Source organism: Podarcis tiliguerta (genome assembly GCF_965153285.1).
Source record: "Podarcis tiliguerta genome assembly, chromosome: 14".
Classification (NCBI taxonomy): domain Eukaryota; kingdom Metazoa; phylum Chordata; class Lepidosauria; order Squamata; family Lacertidae; genus Podarcis; species Podarcis tiliguerta.
In genome coordinates, this window is record NC_139547.1 from 17,582,190 (window position 1) to 17,606,638 (window position 24,449).

The 24,449-nt window shown below is 43.2% G+C and overlaps 1 protein-coding gene across 5 annotated transcripts in view; it reads right to left on the reverse strand.

The window, feature by feature from the left end:
- Positions 1-24,449, reverse strand: part of ARNT2 (aryl hydrocarbon receptor nuclear translocator 2) — a 147,332-nt gene that overhangs the window by 28,524 nt on the left and 94,359 nt on the right. For all 5 annotated transcript variants that reach the window (XR_014504571.1, XM_083412001.1, XM_083412000.1 and 2 more), the window contains exons 9-12: positions 18,171-18,247; positions 13,267-13,401; positions 11,147-11,221; positions 6,096-6,247 (exon numbers count right to left, since the gene is read on the reverse strand). Coding sequence is in view for 4 of the 5 variants with exons in the window: in XM_083412001.1 (XP_083268127.1) it covers positions 6,096-6,247; positions 11,147-11,221; positions 13,267-13,401; positions 18,171-18,247 (439 nt within the window). In the remaining variant the exon portion in view is untranslated. The remainder of the gene's footprint in view (positions 1-6,095; positions 6,248-11,146; positions 11,222-13,266; positions 13,402-18,170; positions 18,248-24,449) is intronic.

Consider the following 24,449-nt stretch of genomic DNA (forward strand, 5'->3'; position numbering starts at 1 on the left):
ATTGAAGGAAATAAAGCCATCTGAATGCATGAGGGGGACACCCTGCGGCTGATAGCCTTAATCCAATTAGGAAAACTTTGGAAGTAAATTAAAATGTGCAGTAGCAAGGCCCTCTACATCAAAGGAAACTGACACATTCAATACAGGGGAGGTGAAATGAATCAGAATGAGGAAGAGAAATATGTCAAAAATGCCTGTATAAATCTCTCGGATGCAGACATAATCTGTGTCCAGTGTCAGGTGCTTTTTAGGAAATGCCAAAAGTCAGTTTATTTGAAACCAACGAGGCTGGTGGTTCATATACCAAACATTTTTCTCTCCGCATGAATATTTCTAGTTGGCATGGGTCCGCCTTGGGTCTGTTACCCAATTAAAGAAATCTTAGTCCATTAATCACATAAGTTTGAATCGAACAACTGATTCTTTAATCAATTAGATCTGCATAGATTTCTACACTCATAAAATCAACTCTAAAGATGATGGCATACACTGCTCTCTCTCTCTCTTTTAAAAAAGACCATCTTCAATAATATTTGTACTGCTCACAGAACACCTTACATGTTATCTATCAGGACAGCAAATTTACGAAATTGGCTCCCTTCATATTCACCTCTTATAATACTAAAGCCCTGGTTTAGCCAAGCTGAAAGGTGCATCATATCTCTTGGGGGCCCCAAAAAAATTTAAAGTAAAAAAACTGGATGTAATTTCCAAAATATGAGATAAAAAACAAATAAAATAAAACCTACATACAACAACAGTGGCAAATGGCTCTAGATACCTATTAGATCCCTAAATTACCATATAGCATATATTCAACACAAAAAAACAGTGACAATTTGTTGTTGACAAAGGATAGCTGGACATATAAAGTAGCTTAGGGCCTCATCAAACCTAAATCCGGCCCTGATCATATCCAGGATAGACTTAACATGGAGCATATTATGGAATCTAGTACTACAAGATGTGGCAACAGCCACCAATTTAGATGGCTTGCCTTTAAACAAGGATCTGACAATTTCATGGAGGATAAGACTATCAATAGCTATTAGCGATGATGGCTATATTGAACCACCAGGATCAATGGCAGTATGCCACCAAACGCAAGCTGCTGAGGAGCCACAGTAGTGGAGGGGATATCAATTTTGTGGGCTTCCCAGAAGCATCTGGATTAGTCATGGTGGAAAAAAGGATACTAGACTGCATAGACTCCGCACAGTTCTTCTTATGGGTTCTTATCATATTACGAGGATACATCTCTCATTCCACTTTAGTGTTCGTAGGAAAGGGGCATAAAGCCCATTCAACATCATCAGGTCTCATATTTTGGATGGAACCAGTGCACTTGCCACGTTTTCTTCCGCCGAAAGTCAACGGAAGTTAACACAGATGGGAATGTTGTGGGAAGGCAAATTTTTTACATGGGACTCTCCTTTGGAGCAAAACAAAGCACAAAGGGCTAAACATTAAACTCTTCGCTTCTCCAGGAAGTTCGTTTTGGATGGTTGTGCCCAAAATGATCTTTATTATTATTATTTTCTTTTGCAGGGAAATAAGTGAACATTTGAACCTAATGTTTAGTTGTCTTTCCGCTCGGAAACCAGATCTGGAAAGCTGATGGCTTCCAGCCGGAAGGCAGTATCAAATAAACACAACCAACTAATGCAATCTTCAGCTCCCTCTACAGCTCTCTGTAAAAAAAGTAAAAATAAATCTATGCATTTGCTTTACCTTTTTATCTGATGGTTATGGATAGCTTTTTCACCCTGGTTTCTATACAGATTGTCTCTTGATTTTTGGTTAGGTTTTTTTTAAAAAAAAATCATTCAGTATTTCCTTCTTTTATTTTTTGGGTCTGAGTGTTCTTAACAGAAAACAGCACTCACTAAAAAGATTTATTATTGAAGTACATTTATATCTATCTGCCTCTATTAAAAGCAAATCCCAGCCTATTGATATTTGCTAAGAAAATGTTACCGTTCACTCATTCTTTCTTTTGTTTTCCATTTTGAGTGTTCGTATCAGAAAATAGCATTCACTACCTACATTTATTATTGAAGCACATTTTTATTTTTCTGCCTCTTTTAGTAACAAATATCATTCTAAGGGAGTAAAATGGGTAATTGCACTTCATATGTAAACAGTTCCTAGAAATGCTGTTTATCGAACTAAAATAACTGCACTTAAGGTGGCATCACATAGCTTCTGAGAAATGTTGAAATTCTGGTTACTAGTTAGCTAGGCCCAGTGGCAGAGCCAGGGCTAACACCAGGTTTGAAGTGGTCCTGGGTTTACCTAGCAGGGGCATTTCTAAAATTAATTATATTTATTATTTATACCCCGCCCATCTGGCTGGGCTTCCCCAGCCACTCTGGGCGGCTCCCAACCGAATGTTAAAAACACAACACGGCATTAAACATTAAAAACTTCCCTATACAGGGCTGCCTTCAGATGTCTTTTAAAAGTAAGATAGTTGTTTATTTCCTTGACATCTAATGGGAGGGCATTCCATAGGATGGGCGCCACTACTGAAAAGGCCCCCTGCCTGGTTCCCTGTAACTTCACTTCTTACAGTGAGGGAACTGCCAGAAGGCCCTTGGTGCTGGACCTCAGTGTCTGGGCTGAATGATGGGGGTGGAGACACTCCTTCAGGTATACTGGGCTGAGGCCATTTAGGGCTTTCTCTCCCAATTGGCACCAGGAAGCCACTACGCTAATTTCCCACTATACTCCAGATGCAGCATAATTTTTTAAGGGCTCCTACCAGAGCGCTGGGGACTCGGCAGCTGCCCAAGGATGCTTGTGCAGCATCTGTTAAAGGTAAAGGTAAAGGGACCCCTGACCATTAGGTCCAGTCGTGACCGACTCTGGGGTTGCGGCGCTCATCTCGCTTTACTGGCCGAGGGAGCCGGAGTACAGCTTCCGAGTCATGTGGCCAGCATGACTAAGCCGCTTCTGGCAAACCAGAGCAGCACACGGAAACGCCGTTTACCTTTCCGCCGGAGCGGTACCTATTTATCTACTTGCACTTGACGTGCTTTCGAACTGCTAGGTTGGCAGGAGCAGGGACCGAGCAACGGGAGCTCACCCCGTCGCAGGGATTCGAACCACCGACCTTCTGATCGGCAAGTCCTAGGCTCTGTGGTTTAACCCACAGCGCCACCGCGTCCCAATGCAGCATCTGTTAGGTCACAGCAATTCAACCAGTGACCACCCGCCAACCTTAGGATAAGAATAACTCCGCCAATTGCAGTCCAAGGCCCTGAATCATCTGTCACTGTCAGAAAACTGCTTGGCTCATTTCGACAGAGATGCGAGCAAATGCCAACCAGAGCAGGCTTTCCAAGTTCACAGACGGAGCTCTCAAAAGAGGAACAATCTGCCAGAATTATCGACATGTGGAAAATCCTAGCTCCTTCTAATATTTATAATTCTAGAGGCAGAAAAAGGAAAAAGGCCGCCACATCCTCTTTGACATTACCATTTCACTAGGAAAGAATAATAACAATGCGTTAATCGGAGACCTTGGTAGTAGCCAACCACCATATTTGGGCAACAAGTCGGGCTTGTTTTGCGAAGCCAACTGAGGATAGCTATAACAGGAGCCAAGGAAGGCCCCCGCGGCATCATCTCTCTCAGAATGCACTGCCGTGCCTATGTATGCAGCCCTGAAAGGAAAAGGCTGGCAGAAGAGTCAACACCGGCTAATTTAAAGGCCAGATTTCTTGAAGCCTTCTGGACGGTGCGGAAACAGAAACTTGTTTGTCAGAGCTGGCCCCTTCTGCTCCTCCAGTTCGCTGATGTGGAAGAGACATTGATTTATTGTCAAGTTCCTAACCAGCACTTGGACCCAAGTCAGGCTCCTCAATATGACTTAGCAATCAAAACAACATAATGTTTAAAACCGCATTAAAGGAGAAGGGGGGGGGGAACAACACACAATAAAAAAAGCAGCAGGCATTAAAAAAATCTGGGGGGGGGGGGGAACCAGCACAGAGATTTTGGAGGATTGAAAAAACAAAACAAAAAAACAGTGACACCACAAGTTTAGCCACCCACCTCTAAAGCAAAACAGAAACATTTCCCCAACAGCCTTTTAAAAAGAACCACTAGCTTGGAAGGTTTCCATACAGGCAAGAGTTCCACAGTGAAGGCAATATCACTGAGAAAACTTTCCTCCTTGAGATCCTCAGTCTGGTCTCAGGTGACAAAGAGGTCACATCCACAGTATATATTGGAAACACATGACTTCCCCCAAAGAATCCTGGTAACTATTGTTTACCCTCACAGAGCTACAATGCCTAGCACCCATTGCAAACTACAGCTCCTGGGATTCTTGGGGAGGGGGAAGTCATGTGTTTTAAATGCGCCTTTTTTTCTTCTTCTTCTTCAAAGAAGTGTGACTGGCCCAAGGTCACCCAGCAGCTGCATGTGGAGGAGCGGAGATGCGAACCCGGTTCCCCAGATTACGAGACTACCGCTCTTAACCACTACACCACACTGGCCTTAAATGCACAGTGTGGATCTAACCTGAGAGCAGCTGTTCAGGCCTGGCATGAGGCTTCTCTATCTTCTGGGCAAGATGGCAAGGAGGATGTCTGCATTGCTGCAGCAGCTACAAGTATTTTAAAGCTTATTTTATTTTTTAAAGCTTTCTAAATATATAAAAAAATCTGTTTCAAAAGCCTTCCTAGCTGCTTTGGCAAAATAAAAATGCAGCTCCCTTTAATGATTGGACTGAAGATATGTACAAACTCGCTGCACGTGAACAAGTTGTTTACAAACGTAGTCTTGTTATGGACAAATTTAACAATATTTGTGATTCATTTTTATAAATGCCCTATTAGGTTAAGGTCTAGTGAACTACAGGAACACACACACCCCTTTTTGGTAATGTACTCAATATCTTTTTGGGGGTGTTTTCCCCTACATGGGTACTATTTCTTGCTTCTTCTTCTTTGTGTCTTATCTTACTCAGTGCACTTGTAATTTTGTATTTTTTTCTTTTTCAAGTAAAAAGAAAAAAGAATGTCTGGTTCTGAAGGAGGAGCCACGAGTCTCTTTCTCAGAGTGAGGAAATGAGAAGCAAGGAAGAAGAGGTGGAGATCTCATTCATTATTAGCTTGGCCTGCAGGTGTTTCCATCACCCCATCCACTCCCTCCCCGTACTCATGATTTTTTCTACCAACAGAGGACAATACTTGGAAGGATCAGATGAACTGTGCTACATGGTGCACTGAAAGCTTATGCCACAAATCTGCTAAGACTTTTTAAGGCACCGGAAGGCCCCTTTTTCAAGTTGCAGACCAGAAAGCTTGGGAAATGGCTGCTTGGATCTCCATAAGCATACATGGGATTTCATAGACTTGTAGAGTTGGAAGGGACCCCAAGGGTCATCTACTCCAACCCCCTGCAATGCAGGAATCTCAGCTAAAGCATCCATAGCAGGTGGCCATTTGATTGTGCAAAGCAATCTTCCTTCCCAGTGTATCATTAAACAAACAAACCTCGCAGCAGGAATCAGCACATTTGGTCCATACGGCTTGCTTCTGGCCCTGCTGAACTCTGACACCCAGGAAAAGGAGGATCATTTCACACATTGCGTTTTTTCTAGGTGCATGTGTAACACCCCTGCCCCGCCTGAGCGTACGTATTAAAATGTAAGCATGAATGGAAACACATGTATCATACAGGTAAGCTGGATTAGCTGAGCTGTCAAGGGAGAGACATAGCTTAGTGGTAGAGCATCTCTACTGAGTGTAGGAAGACTCATGATAAATCCTCAGCATCTCCAGGTAGGACCTAAAGAGATCATCATCTGCAACCCCAGAGGACCACTGCCTGTCAGTTCAGACAATACTAAGCTAGTTGGACCAGTGGTCTGACTTGATATGAGGGAGCTCCCTATGTTCTTAAGTACATTCAGTGAGAAGTTTGGGTTTACTCTGTCATAATGCATGGAATGGCTTTAAGCAAGGCCTAGTGCAGACAGAGTAACTTTTATCTTTAGAAAACCACAAGGAGCAGGGCATAAAAGTGTTTCGGAGAAGGGAAGGAGATAGGGAAAACCATAAATTTAAGGATGAAACACGTACTTTACGTTAGTGTTGGTGCAGATGATGTACTCAATCTCGTCCGAATAAGGGTTCTGAAATGTGAAGCTGCTGGTCCGGATTAGCATCCATTCCCGGTTCTTGGTACGAAAGCGATACATCACAGAGAGCACCTGTCCTTTCAGTTTAACAACCTGCAGAGACCATTTTAAAAGAAGAGGAGTTTGGATTTGATATCCCGCTTTATCACTACCCTAAGGAGTCTCAAAGTGGCTAACAATCTCCTTTCCCTTCCTCCCCCATAACAAACACTCTGTGAGGTGAGTGGGGCTGAGAGACTTCAGAGAAGTGTGACTAGCCCAAGGTCACCCAGCAGCTGCATGTGCAGGAGTGGAGACGCGAACCCGGTTCCCCAGATTACGAGTCCACTGCGCTTAACCACTACACCACACTGGCTCTCACGGAAAGAAGGTGGCAGAGGTGATATCAGTAACTGATATGGGCTGTGCTCCCAAGGAGCAATATATGTGATATGTACAACAGAAGGTGCTTCTCCTCCTTTTTGCATAGTTCTGTAGATATTTCAGGTGATGAGGCAAGCTGCTTTTACAACTGAAGGGTAGCTTGCCTCATCCAGCAAAAACGACATAGAACATTTTGGTAGACAGATCCCTTAAGTACACATAAACACAAATGGCCCCTTTGTGGGCACTGGCATGGATGGGTGGTTGGTACCATAGGCCCTTTTTGATATACAGTCCACAGTTCAACCTTAACACCTACTACTGTATGTATTTCTCATGGAAATAACAGACAGGGCCTATGAATCGTCAAGGCATGACCTGTCTTGGCATAAGCCTCAGTTTCAAGATGGCCACCAACTTCCCACTGTGGAGTCCTTTCCTTTAGACATTTGCATTGGGGTTTCCAAATAAGACTCATTCCATCTTGTTTACCTGAAGAGAACTCACATCTTCACAGCAAGTCATTATTATATATTTTTGCATTCGTATCCTGTTTTTCCTCCCTGGAGTTCAAAGAGACTATCTGCTTTCCCCCCCTTTAAACAATCCTATGAGAGTGAGAATCGTGGCTGAACAGGAATTTTGAACCCAGGTTTCCCAGTTCCAAGTATGGAGCTCTGTCTACCACATAACACTGCCTTTTGGGATTAACTGGTTGAGGGACCTGCTGTATACTGGTTGGGGATCTGTGGGTGAAGTGGAATCTTCAGTTCCAATAGAACAGGCAGAATTGGAAAGCAGTTCCTTCTCTCTCCCCCCCCCCCCCTTTTACAGTTCCCAGAAATTCAGGCCTGAGAGAAAAAAAAACCCAAAGAGCTCATGCTTTATTTAAAATAAATCTCTAGCTTCAATCAGATGAGCCATATCCTTTGAACAACAACTTTCTACTGCCACACCCAACAATGGGATCGTAAAATGAAACAGAACAGTGTGTAAATGGCCAGCTGAACTGTTTCCTAACGGGTATTATTAGATAGCCATCCTCTCCAACTTTTGATACAAAATTCTCCTTGTTGTTTTTGGCCTCCAAGGGTCTCATTCAGACTTAATTTTTCCCACCCCTGACGAACGACTTTATCTTTGACAGGAAGTAGAAGCCCTGAAACAGACACTGGCCAAGCACTCCGAAATCCCTTACCACACAATCTTGCCTTAAACAGCTCCTGATAAGGCCAGCAATTCAAAAACATCTAATTTTCAGTGGCTTATTATACCCACTGTTAATCTTGTAACAATGTATTGATTGTCAGGGCCTTTGATGAGATAATCTCAAGAGTTATATCATAAAAGGCTTCCTGCATAACAAATCACAGAAATTAAAACAAAAATATTGGGAGATCAGTTGCTTCCCTGACTTTATTATTATCATCCCACCTTCATTTTTTTGGAAGCAAAAATTGTAGCTACGGATCAATGTCCCTAATAGAACAAAACATTTCTGAGTTGTTGTTTTTTTGCAGATCTGCAGAATGAAGAGGGTAGGGAGAAGGGTAGTGATGTGAGCAGAGAAAAGGTGTGCAATAGTGTGGACCCAACATGGGATGAAAAAAGTACCGTATTTTTCGCTCTATAAGATGCACCAGACCATAAGACGCACCTAGTTTTTGGAGGAGGAAAACAAGAAAAAAAAATATTCTGAATCCCAGAAGCCAGAACAGCAAGAGGGATCACTGCTGTCGCTGCGCAGCGATCCCTCTTGCTGTTCTGGCTTCTGGGATAGCTGCGCAGCCTGCATTCACTCCATAAGACGCACACACATTTCCTCTTACTTTTTAGGAGAGGAAAAGTGAGTCTTATAGAGCAAAAAATACGATAAGCTGGCCACCAATCTGAATGAGCAAATGGTGATGTACTAGAGCAGGGGTCTGCAACCTTTAAGACCAAAAGAGCCACTTGGACCCGTTTCCGAAGAAAAAAAAACTGGGAGCCGCAAAACTCGTCATTATAAAAATAACTTTTTGTCACTTTTTTATTATTTCTTTGTTTGACCCCTCAGAATTACTCCTCCTCATAGAAATAAACGTTAAATTAACAAGTTACCTTTTTGTGTGTGTGTTCTTCACTCCCCTTCAAAACAGTGACCAGCGTACATGCCCCCTTTCAATGCAGTGACCAGCGTACATGCCCCTTACAATGTAGCGGGCGGGCGGGAAGGTGACGTCGGGACAGTGCGTGACTAACGCACGCACCGCCCCCATGCGACGTCACAGCCAGTACAGCGCCCGCCACAGTGGGGAGTGTCGGGGCGCACAATGCGCCTCCTCCCCTCGCTAGTATCCGCCCCGGAGCCGCGGCAAAGGTGTAAAAGAGCCACATGCGGCTCCGGAGCCGCGGGTTGCAGACCCCTGTACTAGAGCTTGCACTGGTAAGAAATAGCAGAACTGTTAGCAATTTGAATGGTGAACAACAGCAAGAAATAGCCTGTAAAATAGCAAGCCAGTCAGCAACATAAATGGGGAAAAGAAGGTGACCAAGACTATTGCATATTACCTAGGATTCATAATACAATGTGAAGTAGCTATTCAAAAACCCAATCCTTGCAATAATTACACATCCCCTTTGGCTGATAAGATCCTGAAAAAGCAGTGTCTCTCTTTCGCAAGGCAAAAATATTTTGGGAGAATAAACCAGGAATAGTTTTCACCCTTTATATATTGTTGGAAATACAACAGCAGGGATCATTTAATAAGTAACCTTAGGGTTATTTCTGCTAACTGTTTAAGTCACCAGACCCTCTTGGTTGCCAGCAACCAGTCAGAATGCCATGATTTTTGCTGGGGTAGCTCGCGCACTGATTGGCTGTGTAGTTCTGAGGGAGTTTCCTCCTGTATGTGCTGTTGAATATCTTCCTGTGGTACTAGGCAAGAAACATAAAACCTCTCTGCTTATTCATCCTCCTATTATTTACTCTATCCGATTTACTTTATCCAGTTTCTTTTCTCTCTGAACTTCATTTGCGTTTTTCAAGCTACTCTGCTAACTTATATAACCCATTAAAATTAGCCGTCCACATTTCAACTGGAAAATTTGAATTCCAGTAACCGTCCGAAGTCGATACATAGCACTCACTGTTAAATATGGCAAGAATAGCATCTGGAAGGTGTGACTGGTAACATGCCAAATTGCTTGGCAAAACACATGCTGGATCAATCAGATTCAATTTGTCGTACAATGAGATGAATTCTGATTATATATCACTGGTGCCCTAAAAACCCAAAACTAGGCTTGGAATTGCTTCCATATGTTTGTATGTTTCTGCTGGAGAATCTTTATGCTACATTTGAATTCTTTGTATTGAAAGCCAAAATATTCAGAAACTATACATTTATTCTTGGTGATTTTAAGTAAACAACTTTTTTTTTAAAAAAAAAAAATCAATTATATCGTAGGGGTGGTATTTTCTAAACATGTTAATTGACAGCTTAAGTATGTCTGGCCCTGTTTAAATTGGCAGGGAAACACCCACTGACTCCTGCAACGAGAGTTGAGCCAACACAGCGTTTATTTCAAAACGTTGCCTTTTATCAAATCTGATCAACAGCCTCAAGTAGCAACAAAGGACAGTGACTTCTTCGTGGTGGCTCCAAAGCAATGGAACTCCTTCTGCAGGGATGCCCACCTCAGTTCTCCCCTTATGGTCTTTAGGGATATTCTTACTGTCCTTTTATGGCAGGGGTGAGGAACCTGTGGCCCTTCAGAGGTTGTTGGGACTCCAACTCTCATTGGATTCAGGCAGCATGGCCAATGCTCAGGGATGATGGCAGTTGAATCCCAGTAACATTAGCACAGCCACGGGTTCCTCCTCCTTGGTTTATTACCACTGCTTGCTGCTTTTAGCCATTTCTGCCATCAGTTTCCATTTGTTTTAGAAAATGTCTAAGGAAACACAACGTGTGACATGACCTCATCATATTGTGAGTTTCCTTGTCTCCATGGGCCATGGGTGGGCAGGGGATAATTCAGAGCACAATAACACTGCATCACATGTTGAATTCCACCAGATGGTATTTGGAAGACCTACACTGTGGCTTGGCATTATGTGACCTAGCCTATTGACTTGTTACAGGCCACTGGACAATTATTATTTTACAAATGAACATGGATTCCAACTTGATATTTCCCCATGGAAACCCAACACTGCAGTTGCTGTACCACACTGGTACTTAACATTCAAACTATAAGCCAGTGTTGTTGGTTCAATGTGATACCAACCCCTTAGTGCCACCACTGGTGTAGACACCATGTGTGTAATGTGATTGTACAATGACTGTTTAAGGTAGTAATCCAGCAACCATCTGCGTGTTTATAAAAGCTACAGTGATTCATGAGTGAGTCTGTTTTAGGATTTTAGCATTAACAGAGAGAAAGAGACCCAGGCTACCTAATTTACCCATTTTTCTTTGTATTATAACCAAGGGTTATATATTTGTCTGTCTATATTATACTTCTATAGTTATATATGTATAATGTATCTATACACTTGGATAACACAACACCCAACAGTGCTGGTGTTAAAAGTAGTATAAAGCAGGACAGGGAATGAGGCACAGATTCTAGGTAAGATGTTACCTGCTGGAAGCTCTCTCTTAAATGGCTTTGATCTTCTGGATGGCAGAATTCTATAATGTCTTTCCCCAAAAGGTCCTAGTAAAGCACCCACAAAAGGAGAAAAACAGCAATGTAAAAATTACAAACAAGTTTCCAAACTCCATAAGGCATCAGATAAGTTTCAGTATCAGTGTAGCTATTATAGATAGATCGATTCAGAGACAAAATGCAACAGTCGCTCTAAGCAGGATTTGTATCTTTCAGTTGCTCCAACCTTAAGACCTATGCAGTGAAAGTACTACAGTGGTACTCGGGTTAAGTACTTAATTCGTTCCGGAGGTCCGTTCTTAACCTGAAACTGTTCTTAACCTGAAGCACCACTTTAGCTAATGGGGCCTCCTGCTGCTGCCATGCCGCCACCAGAGCACGATTTCTGTTCTCATCCTGAAGCAAAGTTCTTAACCCGAGGTCCTATTTCTGGGTTAGCAGAGTCTGTAACCTGAAGCGTCTGTAACCCGAGGTACCACTGCATTATTCTTTTTACTTTACAGCCACTTTTCTTCCAAGTAGTTTAAGATGGCATACATGGTTCTTCCTTCTCCCTTCTTCAAAACAACCCTTGTGGTGTAAGTGAGGCTGAGGGAAAGTAACTGGCTCAAAGTCACCCAGTGAGCTTCACAACTTGAGTCGGGATTTGAATTCTGGTCTCCCAAGTCCTAGTCTGACACTCTAACGAATACTTCATGCTGACTGTATTCTGAAGTAAGCTGGACCAATGTCCTAATTTATATGTATAGATGCCTCTGGGAAATCAATATGGTGGGTAGCTGATGCTTTATGGAGCACTCAAAAGCAGTTTTTAAAAATTGGGGAAGGAGTGGGAATGTTGGGGGCCCCTGTAATGACCCAGGGTTTGGACTCCCAGGCCACTCCTTAACACCTGAACTACATTTGGCTCAAAGCCTTGCAGTCAGTTAAGGTCCCATCTGTCAGTTTGCATTTCTTGGTGCAGAAAGTATTGATCTGATGTGTAGAGATCTTTCCTATTCTAATTAATTCAAGAGGGTTCTGGAAGTTTCTGTGTGTGAAAGAAGCAGAAGGTTCATGATGTTTGGGTTATTTCTTCAGAGAAGCTGAGTACAACTGGTTTGAACTGGTTTTGTTATCTCTTCTGTCAAGGTCATGATGACTATAAAAGTAAGGCCAGAAGGAGCCTGGGCTTCATTTTCTCTTACTATCTCTCTTCCTTCTGGTGTGGTGTTCTGTTCATAGTGTTAAGGTTTAGGCTTATTATAAGTAATTGTAAGTTTAAGCTAAGTCTGCTGCAACTGGATTTCTTATGGACTGTGCCAATCCTGAATGTATTGGATTTGTGACCATTATGCTCATTTGCCTTCAGTAGCAGTAAAGCTCTGCTGGATGAAATACAATTGCCTCTGGTCTATTTTGGGGGGATCCTGCAGCGTGTTTACGTTCTTACTCTGCTAACAATACATTGGAATCTACTCTGGATCAATATTGAGTAGAATTTCATGACACCATCTGCCCTTCATGGGGGCTGTTAAGAATTCTAAGAGCTGTTAGGTAGACTTGCCATATTCCCCAAAGTGCAAATCCAAAGTGTTGAGCTTCTTCTTCCCCCCTTTTCCCCTTTATTTTTTCCCCTTTCTCTTGAAGCTTTTGAGCTTGTTTTGGGAACATCTCCCCCCCTCCCAAATCTATGTATTTGGCCTTTTTTTGAATTATTAACCCCCCTTGCCATACGTCCAGGTTTCCTTGGACATTTTGCTGATTTGCCGAAAATCTGCCCGGACGCCATTTTCCTGCCCGATTCCCAGATGTACAGTGGTGCCTCGCAAGACGAAATTAATTCGTTCTGCAAGTTTTTTCATCTTGTGAATTTTTTCGTCTTGCGAAGCACCACTGTGCATTGACAGTTTTTTAAAAAAAGGCGCAAGACGTTTTCGTCTTGCGAAGCAAGTCCATAGGGAAATCCATCTTGCGAAGCAACTCAGAAAACGAAAAACTCTTTCGTCTTGCGAGTTTTTCGTCTTGCGAGGTACCACTGTATAGCAGCCCTACGTTAGGAGACCTATATTTCTCTCGCAGAGCTGCAATTCCCACAAAGGTAATGAACAGACCTGGGGTTGATAGCCAATGACACTGATGCATCTTGGATCCACAAAGGTGATGATTCCGTCTGAGTTGTGTCTGGACAAGAATTCCGTGGGGACAGACATTCCATTCATGTCCATGCACATTGGAGAACTGGTAACCTGGTGGAAACAATATGAGATGCTCAATTCCAAGGAAAGGGAAGAAGATCTCCATGTAGAGTCTGATTTCTGCCTGCAATAAAATCTGTTGAGGTATTGTCCACATTTTAAACTTTCATCCCAGTCATGTGACTTCCCTCTTAGGGCAGGTAACGTCATTCAAACACACAAGCAGAAAGCACAAGGGATATCTAGTGTCCAGCAGAATTAAGGAAGAATAATTCACAGGCCGTTTTCAAGTTGCGCTGTTCCAAATGTCTCACACAGTAAACAAATACCATACAGAAATAAATCTTAAGTCAACACACTTATTATAAGATGATTAAGACTCTCAGGATGTCAAGTGTTTATCTGAAAGCTACTGCTTCATCAAAGTAAAATGGTTTTGTTTAAAATAATCAAAGGTCTTTGAAAGCGGTCTAAATAAACCCTGGAGTCGAATTTTAAAATAGTTTTATTACATTTTGAGCTATGCAAACTATTATCAACCGCATAAAATAAATGTCACGAGGGTTTTTTTTAAAAAAAGCATGCAGTGTTTTCATGCTCACATTGCCTCACATTTACACACAGTATTTCTTATTGAGCCAGCTAGGGGCCTGTTTTAAAACCTGCAGGCAAAGGTGAAACTCTCTCACTCAGCTACTCTAGAACAGGGGTAGTGAAAATGGCACCCACAGCTGCAAATTTATCTGCAGAAGCCTTCTCTGGTTCCCACGGGGTCCCTTCCCCTCACTGAAATTAGGCTTGAAAGAATCATTCTTTTGTAGCCAACATAATGGGTGGTGTTGCGGTATTTGGTTGTGGGAGGGGGAAGGTGTGGCGCCCACAGCATTTTCTCCAGTTTGCAAATGTGCCCACAGGCCCCAAAGCCTTGGTGACCCCTGCTCTAGAGGACTGGGCCATTGCTGGTGAGGACCTAACCCTCCGCGCTGTCCAAATGTACTTCATATTAATGGAAGCACTTTGAGCAGAACTCCCCAGGCTGAACACAACTTCTCCTCTGCCCCAAAGCAGCTCATGAAACAGAAGTGCGACTTCCTTCATCCATGCCTTGCTCCAAGGAATGCAAGGATCATGTTGCAACTAATAGCTGCAACTGAGGGTATAGCCACATTCAAACAATACAAACTACGAGCCAAGGTGAGACTTGAACTCATATGCTCCCCCCATCCTGCCTTGTGATTGCAATGAGTTTAGAGGGTTCCACTTCTGTTTTTAAACAATCTACAGTTCCACATCACGTCCAAACTCAGGGAACTGTGAGTTGTTTAAACTATGGTTAGTATTCCTTAGCCACGACTGAACTGTGGTTACAGATCCTGGCTTGTTCTGACATCATGGTTTAAATAAACCGCAGTCCCCAGAATTTGGGCATCGTGCAGAACCGTGGACAGTTTAAAACTGAATGTGGGTGCTTCTGATCTCTTCCTTGGGCATGGGAAAGAGGAGAAGGAAGGAAGAAGCTCACTGTGGCCTCTGTGTATTTCATACTTAATTAAAAAAATTAAGGACAGCGTACAGACTGATAGCATATTTAAAGAGCAGTCCACTCTAACCCTATTTTGTGACAGCAACATGGCCACTCAAGAGTTCTGGGAATGCAAAGGACTTTATGAGGAAATCAGCAATTTGTTTTTCAAGCTGCAAGCAATATCTCTTCCGTATGACCTCTTCTCCATACCCCACAGTGCCAGATCGGTTTCTCAGGTACGGACAGCACGTACAATGTTCCTTTCCTTTCCTTAAAACTGTCCCCTAAACAGCAAGTGTCAGGATGTCAGTCTAAGGAAAAACAAGACTTCCAGCTGAATGATTTACTTCCTGGGGAAAAGGAGTTCATAATTTCTGCTCCCTCCAACTTCTCTGCGATTAAACCTGCCCTTATCCCATCGCATGCCATGATCTCCTCGGCTGCTCACAGTGAGCCTTATATAAGAGATGCTTGGTTGCTCCATATGGACAACAGTTTGTTTTGGCAGCTGTATCATCTGCAAAACACCCACACTGGCTCCCTTCACCTCCATCACTTTGGGATCTTCAAGTGTGATTAAGAACGCAGTGCAAAGATGCACTTCCTTAGAAGTGCGGATGGGAGAGGAATTCAATTGTTTGCATTTCAGTGAGAAATCATCTGTTTTGCACTTCTCAAACCAACATGTGAACTGAAACACAGCTACCCTTAAAAATTTGCACTTAGAATCATAGAATTGGAAGGAATCCCAAGGGTTTTCTAGTCCAGCCCCCCCCCCCCCCGCAATGCAGGAATCTCAGCTAAAGCATCCATAACAGATGACCATCTAATCTCTGCTTAAAAACCTCCAAGGAAAGTAGGAACTCCTCCAAGTTTTGCAATGCAGCTCTTCAGCTAAACGGTGTGTACAAAAACACATGCATTAGTGAATATATATATATATATACACGACACATTATATTTGGGTTAATTGATTGAAAAATATGTGCGATAAGAAAAAAGTGCACTAAAATCTCAAGATTTTAATGAGGTTTTTAAAAGCGGGGTTTGATGAGGAAATGTGGAAAACTGAATTTAAGATTGGAAAAGCTGTGAGAATTGACATTGACGCTTGTCCATTCCTACTTGGAAGTAAGCTCTTCCAAAACCAGTGGGTGAAATAACTGAACCAAGCCCTTTTCAGCTGCACGTCTAAGGTGCCACCTATACTGATGCTTTTTACTTTGTGAGGGATTGCTGTATTCGTATTTTTCACAAAATGCAACTGCCGCTCAGGGGTAATTGTGCGTTTCTTCAACATGCAACTGTGTGACACACATCACTGGCGGTTATACCTGTGCGGGCAGCGGGTGGTGTTTGAACGGTATTTTTTACGCAAACTGTCATTTGTGTATAGAACGCGCTAGCCTTTTCCTGCTTTCCCCGCTTAATGCATGTGCACCTCAACATAACTATTTCATATTAAATGAATATTGAGGTGATTCTCAAGTTGAGCCCCATCCTTGTACGTAATGAGGAGGATGCGATTTGGGTTAGGTTCAAGGGGTGTATAGGAAGACCATGGTGTACTTTTGTGTTCCTTCATTTTTGCTGCTGGGAGAAGGACCTGCACATGGCTATTATCAATCCGCCAGTATGGACAATCGAAAAATTGGGTACGTAATGCATGGTACGGGACGTGGGTGGCGCTGTGGGTAAAAGCCTCAGCGCCTAGGGCTTGCCGATCGAAAGGTCTGCGGTTCGAATCCCCGCGGCGGGGTGCGTTCCCGTTCTTAGGTCCCAGCGCCTGCCAACCTAGCAGTTCGAAAGCACCTCCGGGGGCAAGTAGATAAATAGGGACCGCTTACTAGCGGGAAGGTAAACGGCGTTCTGTGTGCGGCTCTGGCTCGCCAGAGCAGCGATGTCACGCTGGCCACATGACCCAGAAGTGTCTCCGGACAGTGCTGGCCCCCGGCCTCTTAAGTGAGATGGCTGCACAACCCTAGAGTCTGTCAAGACTGGCCCGTACGGGCAGGGGTACCTTTACCTTTACCTTTACTGCATGGTACAATGCACTAATGAACACTCACCACAAACATAATTTGTCGCACCAGCAACGTTTTCCATTTGTGGTTTCTGACCGCAGAGAACTGTGCAATACAGAGTGTGTTGAAAAAAGACCCCCTGCCTGCCCAAAGGAGGAGGAACTTGGAATATAATCACAAACATCTCCCTCCTCTCCCCAGCGAACAGTGGAGATTTAGGGAAATGGGCTTTAAATTAAGCACAGCTGCAGAGGTCCATACGAGAAGCAGCATCCCCCCAAAAAATTCAATAAAAAATACGGCCACCTTCAAGTTGTTAAGATAAAGAGAGATGATAAAATATCCATCCCTTATATTCACTTTCAGCCGCCTGAGCTTAAAGTTTAAAAGATGGGAGCGGAGAGGAAACGGGTCGGAATGATGGCAAATCGGTTGGGCAGGACTGTGTGGTTGGTTCATGTGGAAGTACGACGACAACACAAGTAAGACAGCCAGCATAAAACAGCTTCTGAAGAATCCATGTAAAACAGGGGTCCCCAACCTGTGGTCCATGGGCCGGAAGCAGCCCACGAGTTGCCCCAAACCGAGCTGCCTGCTCAGCGAGTTCCTGCACACTGTGCTAAAACGGCGCAGTGCAGATTGCGGACTTTCTTCTGCAGCTCCAGAAATTGCTTCTGCACATGCCCAGACGCCAGAAATTGTGTCTGTGCATGTTCGCGGCGCTAGAAATTGCTTCTGCACATGCCCAGATGCTGAAAATCGCTTATGCGCAGGCGCTATTTCCAGCGTCTGGGCATGTGCAGAAGTGATTTCCGGCACCGTGGACATCCACAGACACAATTTCTGGTGTTGCGCTGTGCCAGCCCGGCCCACGGAGGATCTCCGCAGGAGTGATCCGGCCCATGCCCGGTAAGCCTTGCCGATCCCTGATGTAAAAGGTAGCTTCATCTTACAATTAGCTGCATCTTATGTGGAAGCACCAGTATAACATTTCCACACAAATAAGCTAAGGAACTGCCCTCCAAGGATGAAGCCACCTGTTTTGTATAATCAGGGACAAGTTCCTGACTGCTGCAACGCAATGAGTGTGAAAGCCTTTACTTTCAAACTGACAGGATTTGCGATCAGGGTATTTGAAAGGGCACTGTTGGATTTCGACAACCTCTTGTTAAGGCCTGTTGATCACATCATAGGTGAGATTTGATGTGGAGTTCCAGTGGCCCATGGCATAAAACATACAGACACCTTTGAAAACATTTTAAAGTTTTTACCTGAAGCCTCCCAATTGCCACCAGGCAATATTTGCTGCCTTGTCCCACCTCGGCATCTTCTTCTGGTATAGTCATTCCTAAGAACAAGAAGAATGTAATAATTCCACTGTTATACAGGTTCTTGTTTTTTACATTTGTATGCTATCTTTCTTCCAAGGAGCAGACAGCAGCTCTGAGCCCCTCATTTTCCTTCACACCAACCTAAAAGCAGTGCAGTAGTGAAAGGGAGCCCAACTCTGATATATAGATAGATGATAGATAGATACAGTGGTGCCTCGCAAGACGAAAAGAATCCGTTCCGTGAGTCTCTTCGTCTAGCGGTTTTTTCGTCTTGCGAAGCAAGCCCATTAGGGGATTAGCGGATTAGCGCTATTAGCGGTTTAGCGGCTATTAAAGGCTTAAGGGATTAGCGGATTAGCTGCTAAAAGGCTATTAGCAGCTTAGTGCCTTAGAAAAAGGGGGTGGGGAGCGGAAAAAAACCCCCAGGAATCGCAAGACATTTTCGTCTTGCAAAGCAAGCCCATAGAGAAATTCGTCCTGCGAAGCACCTCCAAAACGGAAAACCCTTTCGTCTAGCGGGTTTTCCGTCTTGCGAGGCATTCATCTTGCGGGGCACCACTGTAGATAGATAGATATAGATAGATTAGATAGATAGATAGATAGATGATAGATAGATGATAGATGATAGATAGATAGATAGATAGATGATAGATAGATAGATACATAGATAGATAGATAGATAGATAGATATAGATAGATAGTTGCAGAGTAATGATGTCATTTACTAGAACATCAGGGGAACTGACAGACCCTCCTTGCTCTAGCAAGTGAATAAGGTGATAGAGGCTTTCAAGGTTTATTTCCTAACAACAACAACAACAATGTAATAATTCCACTGTTATACAGGTTGTTGTTTTTTACATTTGTACGCTGTCTTTCTTCCAAGGAGCAGACAGCAGCTCTGAGCCTCTCATTTTCCTTCACACCAACCCTAAAAGCAGTGCAGTAGTGAAAGGGAGCCCAGCTCTGAGATATTTTTTGTTGTTGTCGCAGAGTAATGACGCCATTTACTAGAACATCAGGGGAACTGACAGACCCTCCTTGCTCTAGCAAGTGAATAAGGTGATAGAGGCTTTCAGGGTTTATTTTGGTTTAAGATAAGCACAGAGGAAGTCAGGGAATGAAGGAAATAATCCAGAGGAAGCTGAGTACTTTTTCTTTTATGGGGTTCCTACTTCACGCTAGCAGTTTATATAGCAACACATTTTTGCAAAAATTATTTGCATTTTAATTAAGTGCTAGTTGTTGCATTTCAGCTGGTTTAATGTATTTTGTTGATGTCCGAAGTTTACAAGTCAAACAGCATCACTGTGATCAATGAAGATTGCTCCCAGGGTGCGTTCATGTATCATATTTGGTTCATTAGCGCAGTTTTGTTTTGTTGCTTTTACTGTAGAACAAGAACTCCGCATTTTCTTAAAAAAACAAAAACGGATCACCAACATATTCTGTCATACTGAAAAGGAACCAGCAAACTGAAAAAATATGTGGGTGTTTCATTACGCTTTGTCTGTTTCCAACCTTTTAAATAGGATTTTATGTTCTAAACATGAAAAGAATAGAAAGGCATTCCAGAATACTATTTTTGGTGCCTCAGGGTTGCACAAATAGCGATGTTGGGTACATTAGCTGCCCACTAGTTTTCAAAATCTTTAACTAATCAGATTACCCAAAATGTGTTTTGGGGCCATAAACTTCCTACAAATGCTTGAGTGATTCTAAGCTATTTAAAGCCCCATTCCCCAGAGTTTCTTAGATTCACGTCGCACAAGAGTTATGAATTGCTCAGAAACATATTTTGGCATATTAGTCAAGTGGATTAGAAAGCAAGCCAGTATTTTGAAAAGAAATTCAATTCAAAGTATTTTAATCTCTTCTATATGGGCAGTAGTGTGTGTGTAAGAGAGAAAGGGAGGGAGGGAGGATTTGGGGGGCCTGTGAACGCAGCACCCTCACCTGGAAGAATCAGGTCATGCAAACAGAATTCTCTTGCATCTGAATTTTGAATACAGTGGTACCTCGGGTTACATACACTTCAGGTAACATACGCTTCAGGTTACAGACTCCGCTAACCCAGAAATAGTACCTCGGGTTAAGAACTTTGCTTCAGGATGAGAACAGAAATTGTGCTCTGGCAGAGCGGCGGCAGTGGAGGCCCCATTAGCTAAAGTGGTGCTTCAGGTTAAGAATAGTTTCAGGTAAGTACGGACCTCCGGAACAAATTAAGTACTTAACCTGAGGTACCATTGTGTTCTGTGCAAAGTGGAAATGGTAGCACTATCAGGCTGGTAGCTCCTCTTGCCGGTCGTGGGGCCCTGACATTGCCTACTGCTCACCCTTAAGTACCAGGCAACAACATGCACCTTGGCAGATTGGGCATGGTAAAGGTTACGTAAAGGTAACAACAGCAGCTTCTACTTGTGGGTTTCCGACAGGCATTTGGTTGGCTCCTATGAGAACAAGGTGCTGGACTAGTTGGGTCATTGATCTGATCCAGCGGTGCTCTTATACAGCTAGTGCCTTGGCAAACATGTGAGCCTTTGGCATGAGTCGAAGAGCAAGAACTAAAGGGCTGTTATTCTTCAAAGTGGGATGCGGGTGGCGCTGTGGGTAAAAGCCCCAGCGCCTAGGGCTTGCTGATTGAAAGGTCGGCGGTTCAAATCCCCGCGGCGGGGTGCGCTCCCGTTGCTCGGTCCCAGCGCCTGCCAACCTAGCAGTTCGAAAGCACCCCTGGGGGCAAGTAGATAAATAGGGACCGCTTACTAGCGGGAAGGTAAATGGCGTTCCGTGTGCAGTTCTGGCTCGCCAGAGCAGCGATGTCACGCTGGCCACGTGACCCGGAAGTGTCTCCGGACAGCGCTGGCCCCCGGCCTCTTGAGTGAGATGGGCGCACAACCCTAGAGTCTGTCAAGACTGGCCCGTATGGGCAGGGGTACCTTTACCTTTACCTATTCTTCAAAGTTACATGAATGTTTTGTGACCGGGTGGAATGGTCGCTGAGGGTAGCACTTCTGGAAGAGGAGGAGCCAAGTGTGCACCAGTCATTTGGCATAATGGTAAGCTTAGTGAGCCAGTGTGATATACAGTGGTACCTTCTAAGTTTTAATTTATATATTTTTAAACTGTTGCTATACCTGTATTGTCCCTTTTATACCTAATCACAAATTCAAATGTATCCCTATGGTGTTTTATGACTTCCTTGATATTGTATATGGGCTGGAACTGGTCTGTGACCGAAATAATAAAAATTCACAGTGGTACCTTGGTACTCAAACGGCTTGGCTCCCAATCAAATCGGCTCCCTAAAGCCGCAAAGCCAGAAGTGAGTGTTCTGATTTGCGAATGTTTTTCAGAAGCCGAATGTCCGATATGGCTTCCGCAGCTTAACGGATTAAGTTTGAGAACCAAGGTACCACTGTTGTAGTGTTTGGCGTCAGAGATTTTCCTGCTGCTGTTGCTGATGCACTATTCACATCGCCATGGCCTTAGCGCAGCCGTCACATTCCTGGTATAGTCACATGTTTGCTCCCAGCCAGTGAGGGAATCATATAGTGAACAGGATGGCATCACTGCACCACAAAGCCAACCAGATTGGGCTAGGGGATGAGCTCACTAAAGGCCAACGAAGTCCGTCGAACAGAGAGTGTGCAGTGCAAATGACCAGGCAGACATTTTCAAAAACAGTTTACCTACTGTAAATGTAAAGAAACATAAATAAATGTCCAAAATTGAAACCTTGTTGAGAAATGAGGTTTTTGATAGATGGACAACTGGCAAGGGGAAAAAAAGTAGATTAAATCTAAGTAGCAGATACTATTAAAGCAACACAATGTTGGAAAATTTATTAGCTGTGCTATCCCATCATACGCACAACTCATAAGAAATCAAGTAATTGGTCTGGTATTAATCAATTCATGACTCAATAGACCTTTCAGAGCAAATATGCCAAAAAATTAATCCAGTCACAACTCAGGTGCTACTATTGGTAAAAGTCCACCATTTACATTTCTGGCTTGGAAAAAAAGTCATTCTTCTCCTGGCTGATAGTTGCAAATAAGTAACTTTTGAACATTAACAAGGATTTAAAGTGGATTACCACTTTTGTAATGTTACGTATAATTTTGCATACATATATGACTACACCAGGAAGACTGATGCCTGCCCATTATTTCATATTGGAAACAAGGTTGAACCCAAATGCCAGCCTCATACACCCCATTTCACAGCACCATATGGGTGTGGTATTTTGCATATTGTGCAATGGGCAGAATTTGTTATCATTGTGGAAGTGGGCTTACCATTTGGGGTATGTATGTAGTGCTTCTATTTAAATGACAGTAGCTATTTCTAAATACGGATTAGTCCGTGCAATTTCTTTTGCAGACCTGTCTTCTTTTGTCCTTTGTTCTTCCGCGAAGGTGGCTAAAGGCAAGGAACAAACTCCTAACCTCAGTGTCCCCTCCCATTTGCAAATATTGAGATAATATCATTGAGCTCCTTTTCAGGGCTGTTGTAAAGATGGCTGGGCTAATGTAGATAATATACTTTGAGTAGTCAAAGGGTAGAGACAATGAGTGCTTGTTTTTGAAGAGTATTGTGGGTGGGTAGCACAATCTGTTCCACCCTGTGCTAGTTTCCCCTCCAACAGAGGGGAATAGCCAGGGGGCATAGGAGGAAAGGAGGCTGCTACTGCTACTTCCCAGTATCTGCTGCCTGAAGCAACTGCCTCACTCTAATAGTAGAGCCGGCCCCAATGGTAAACAGAACCTGGATAGCTAGAAAAACAAAAACAAAAAGTGACAATTTGGAGAGAATTAACTGAAAAAAGAAATATGTGCTTTTATTTTATTGACACTTGGGTGGGTTGAGGGCCTTTCTGTGTGCGACGTGCATTTGGGACCTCTCCGGATGGGAACACTAGTCTTGGCTTTGCTTTAACACTTATAAAACTTCCTACACACACACTTTACAGTTTCTCTCAACCAAATATTTTCCATCAATTGTTATGCGATGAACAAAACCGATTAGGAAAAACATCATATGGACTGCATAAAAATTCATTTCCTTCTCCGAAATATGAGATCCCTTAATTGAGCGGGATGAAGGGGAGACAAAAACTTTTTAAAATTAAATTTTGAACGACAAATACTGAGGGATGGGGGCATTTCATTTCTGCACTTCGTGGGCAGGGTTAATGCAACAATTTATACAAAGTTAATATGTCCAGCCAGCTAGCCAAGCAGACAAAGCAAATGGATGATCAAAGGTCTGGGCAAAGGGCTCATTTCATCGAAGGCGTCTCTTCCTACTAAGGTCCCAGTGCTCAGTTTCACAATCGACCAAAACATGCATTACGCATGTCATAATAACCTACCGAAATAGCTGGATAACAAGAGTATGGGTTTTCATGAGGCAATTTTAAACATTTCCCTCCTGGGGTGCAGAATTAACACTCACTTAGTTTATTTTGTAGGGCAATGGGGTTAAAAACAAAACAAAACTCTACATTCAGCTAGAGAAAAACCTTTCCACATAAACATGCTAGAGCTCCTTGGCAGCCAAGGCCACATTCACACCATACATTTAAAGCACGATAAACAGTCGTGACTTCTTGCAATGAATCCTGGGAGCTGCAGCTTGTTAAAGGTGCTGAGAATTGTTAGGAGATGCCTTCGTAGGGTTGCCATGTGTCCTCTTTTCCCAGGACATGACCTCTTTTTCAGGTCTGGTTGCCACATGGTCCTCTTTTTCCTGGATACGTCCTCTTTTTCAGGATAAACATTTCTGTCTGGGCAGATTTTTAAAAATTGGCAAAATGTCCAGGTTTTTTGTTTTGTTTTGTTTACGGTAACCCAAGAATTTTTTTCTAGTGCATTAGACTCAGATCTAAGGCACCTGGCTAAGCTAGTCTGCAGCAGAGAATCACAACAGAGCAGCATCTTAAACAGGCCACATACTGTGTAAATCTCTTCTCTTGTGGCTGAAATAAAAGGATGCTGGCTCAGCTACAAGAGGAGCCTGGGAGGGCAAGAGTTAACACCCCCCTGCCCTTAAGGAGAACCCATATGTACATGTTAAGCAGTTTAATAAATTGTTCTGTGCACACTTATGTTCACAAAGATGTGAACATGAGCCCAAATACCGTATTTTTTGCTCTATTAAGACTCACTTTTCCCCTCCTAAAAAGTAAGGGGAAATGTGTGTGCGTCTTATGGAGTG